The 3,332-nt window shown below is 56.5% G+C and overlaps 1 protein-coding gene across 1 annotated transcript in view; it reads right to left on the bottom strand.

Annotated features, from left to right (window-relative positions):
- PLOD1 (procollagen-lysine,2-oxoglutarate 5-dioxygenase 1) overlaps positions 1-3,332 on the bottom strand; it is a 30,229-nt gene that overhangs the window by 8,416 nt on the left and 18,481 nt on the right. The window contains exons 7-11 of the mRNA XM_023515147.1: positions 2,451-2,548; positions 1,545-1,646; positions 957-1,088; positions 504-625; positions 383-411 (exon numbers count right to left, since the gene is read on the bottom strand). Of these exons, the coding sequence (XP_023370915.1) occupies positions 383-411; positions 504-625; positions 957-1,088; positions 1,545-1,646; positions 2,451-2,548 (483 nt within the window). The remainder of the gene's footprint in view (positions 1-382; positions 412-503; positions 626-956; positions 1,089-1,544; positions 1,647-2,450; positions 2,549-3,332) is intronic.

Genomic DNA, 3,332 nt, shown 5'->3' with positions numbered 1-3,332 from the left:
GCATATGGGGCCGGAACCCTACTCCTTGAGCCATAGGCACTGTCCAGCCCGGCTATTTTTTGTCGCAGTTGTTGCTTAGCTGGCCCAGACTGGGTTTGAACCCGCCAACCTCGGTGTATGTGGCTGGCGCCCTGCCCATTGAGCTATGAGCGCCGCCAAAGTTTTTCTGTTTTTAGTAGAGACGGGGTCTCGCTCTTGCTCAGGCTGGTCTCCAACTCCTGAGCCAAGTAATCCACCCACCTAGGCCTCCTGGAGTGAACATATGTTACCTTTTTTTTTTTTAAACAATAAAGGAAACATCATAGTTTTCCTAATTGTCAGCCTTTGTCCACTTCCAGGCCCTCAGGCTTCCTCTTCCTCTGATTTGCTTCCTGAACCCAACTGTGGCTGCTCAGCCCTGCCCAGGAGCCCCTAGGTTGGCAGGACAGAGACTATAGGGCTCCTGACACCAAGGCCCCTCCGCCCACCACCATCAGTAGGGGTGAGCAGGGCCCACGACTCACGCGCCCATGTTCCTGGCATCTGCATTCTCCACGCGCACCTCAGGGCCCACCAGTTTCACGGACTGGTACTCACTGCCGTGCTCTGCCAGGAACTTTTCCACCTGAGCCTTGTGGTGCTTCTCCTGTGGGGGTGGGGGTGAGGATGAGGTGCAGCTCCCACTCTGGGGGACACCGCCCCTTCTGCCACTGCCAGGCTGCTCCCCTCCATCTCTGGTGCTTTCACGGCCCTCTGCTTTCCTGCCTCCAAGCCTCTGCCCCTGCCAGGCCCTCTGCCCAGAATGCCCCTCCTCAGCTGCTCTTTGACCATCTTCCCCTGGCCAGCGCCCAGCACCCACTTCCATGAGGCCCAGATAATCCAGGTTTGCTCAGATCCTCAGAGGTCTTGGGGCTACCTTGTGAGGCTGGGCCTGGACCCAAGCCACACAGCGACCCTGCAGAGTGCCTGCTACTCACATGGTTGTGAATGAAAAGCCGCATCCGATTTCGGGGATAGTGGAGGTGCAGGAGCCGCCGGAAGAACAGGGACAGGAACGGCGTGGGCTGCTCGATGAACACACCAACCAGGACTAGGGGCAGAGCGTCATCCTGCACAGGGGAGGGTGGCACTGAGCCCAGGGTGGCCCAGGGGAGCCAGAGCCAGAAGCAGGACGGGGTGCAGACAAGGTACACAGATACACAGAGGCAGGGGCAGGCAGGGAGGCGAGGGAGTGCCCGCGGGAGCAGTGGGAGCCTGGGCCTGGGGCGAGGATGCCACCATTGAGGGCGTGATGGCAGGAGTTCATGGCAGGCATGGTGCTCAGGGTGAGCCATAAATGAGAAAGGTTTGTGGAAGGAGGAGGAGCTGCAGGAGAGACAGAAGGACCAGGCAGAAGACCGTAGAACTTAGGCATCTGGGGGAAGAGGGCGACACCTACAGTCTAAGGAGGCTTCCAGGAGGAGGCACTTGGGTGGCAAGGGGATGGAAACCCTGTACTTTCCACCAAAGGCTATTCCAGAAGCAACCATCCTCCTACCTAGAGAGCTGAGCCCTCAATGTCTCACCCCAAGGCCCTTGAGGCTGCGCAGGCCCTCGTCACACACAGTGCAGCCCGTCTCGAAGGTCCAGAAGCGTGGGATATAGTTGCCCAGGTAGTTCAGCTGCAGCTGTCGGGGAGGCGTGGGGTCGGAGAGGAGCCCAATCAGTCCCACCCACTATAGCCCAGCTCACATCTCCCTGTGTCCGTGGGGGTACCTCACAACCCAGCCCTCTCCCCTACTCCCAAGAGGGTCTTAGAGAGAATGTTCCAGCCCCCAGGAGACCAACACTGCTGCTTGGGGGGCAGAGGGAAGAATAGACTCTAGCTTCTTTATCTTCAGGTTTCCTGGGCTCTCAAAAAATGTAGATTCCTGACTTGGGGGTTCCGATGGAGCGGATCCAGGCTGAAGTCAGGAAGTCTAGGTTTCTAACAAGCCCTCTGTCTCTCCCCAGCTGTGTGATTCAGAAGCAGGTGGCCAGAGAAATAAGCTTATCCTGGGCCAGTAGCCCAGAGTCCAGATAGGTCTGTCCCCTAGCCCCTCCTGCAGTGCCGTGAATGCAGGGACACCTGTCCTGTTCATGTCGGATTCTGCCTTACTCCTTGGGGCAAACATTCAGTGAATGAGGGAATAAATGACTCTCTCCTGGGGTGAAAGGGTGTGGATGGCTCTAACAGCCAAGAATTGATCTGGATGGGGACAGTGGCCTCCTGTTTGACCTCTGGCCCAGCAGGAACAGACAGGGTACCACTGACCACCACAGTAGGGAAGGAGGATATCACTAACTTAGATGTGAGAGCAGAGGCATGGAGCTTACAGCGGGGCCCAGGTGGGTGGCTTTGGCCCCAGGGAGAAACCGTGGGGACACAGCAAGGGCAGAATTGGGGCTCTGGCCTTTTCCCCATGCTCCCCAGGGGCTGTGGCCCTCCCTACCTTGGTGGGCCCATTGCCATGGATCAGGACCGGGAGGGTGTCATAGGCCAGGTTCCGTGCCCTCACGTGGCCCATTTCAAACTTGAGCACAACCTCATCTGGAGGGGAGAAAACACAGGCCCATCCAGCATCAGGCCTGGAGGTCAAGCTCACATCTGAGCAGCTGGGCTCAAATCTCAGCTCTGCAGGGAGCAGACTCCAGCCTCCATCTCTCTGAGCCTCAGTTTCCTCATTTACAAAATGGGGATGATCCCTTCTCCATGAGATGAACAGGAGGATTCATGACTGGCAGGCATGTGGCACCTTGCCTGGCTCACAGAGAGCATAGAACCCACAGCCACCCTGCACCCATGGTGATTTCTTATCGGAGCATTGGAACTAGAAGTGGAGGATGGGAGAACAGCAAAGACCTGGCACATTCCAGCTACAGAAAGACCAGGGACAGGGCTTTGGGAGGCACCTTCTCTCAGACGGGAAAAGCAGCACTGGGAACTGCCAGTCATACCGGGACACCTGGAAGGGATGGGGAACGTCCTGGCCAAGGGGAGGTCCCCAATCCCATGTTCTGACTCTACCAGTTTATACATAAGAAAAATATAGGCAGCTACCAACAGGACAAAACAATAGGATCTTTTTTCTTTTTTTTTCCAGCCAGGGTTGGGTTTGAACCTGCCACCTCCGGCATATGGGGCTGGCACTCTACTCCTTTGAGCCACAGACGCCACCCAACAACAGGATCTTTTATTCTCAGAAGCCTAAGAAGATGGGATGCTGGGCCAAAGCCTTTTATGGGGGTGATCATATGAAGAGACTACCCTCTATGCAAGCTCCTGCCCCACCTGGACCTGAACTCCACTTCTCTCTTTTTTTTTTTTTTTTTTT

This window comes from Otolemur garnettii, unplaced genomic scaffold, assembly GCF_000181295.1.
Source record: "Otolemur garnettii isolate 467f Iridium unplaced genomic scaffold, OtoGar3 scaffold00067, whole genome shotgun sequence".
Classification (NCBI taxonomy): domain Eukaryota; kingdom Metazoa; phylum Chordata; class Mammalia; order Primates; family Galagidae; genus Otolemur; species Otolemur garnettii.
The sequence above is the reverse complement of the archived record's forward strand: the minus strand, read 5'-3'. Positions and strand labels throughout refer to the sequence as shown.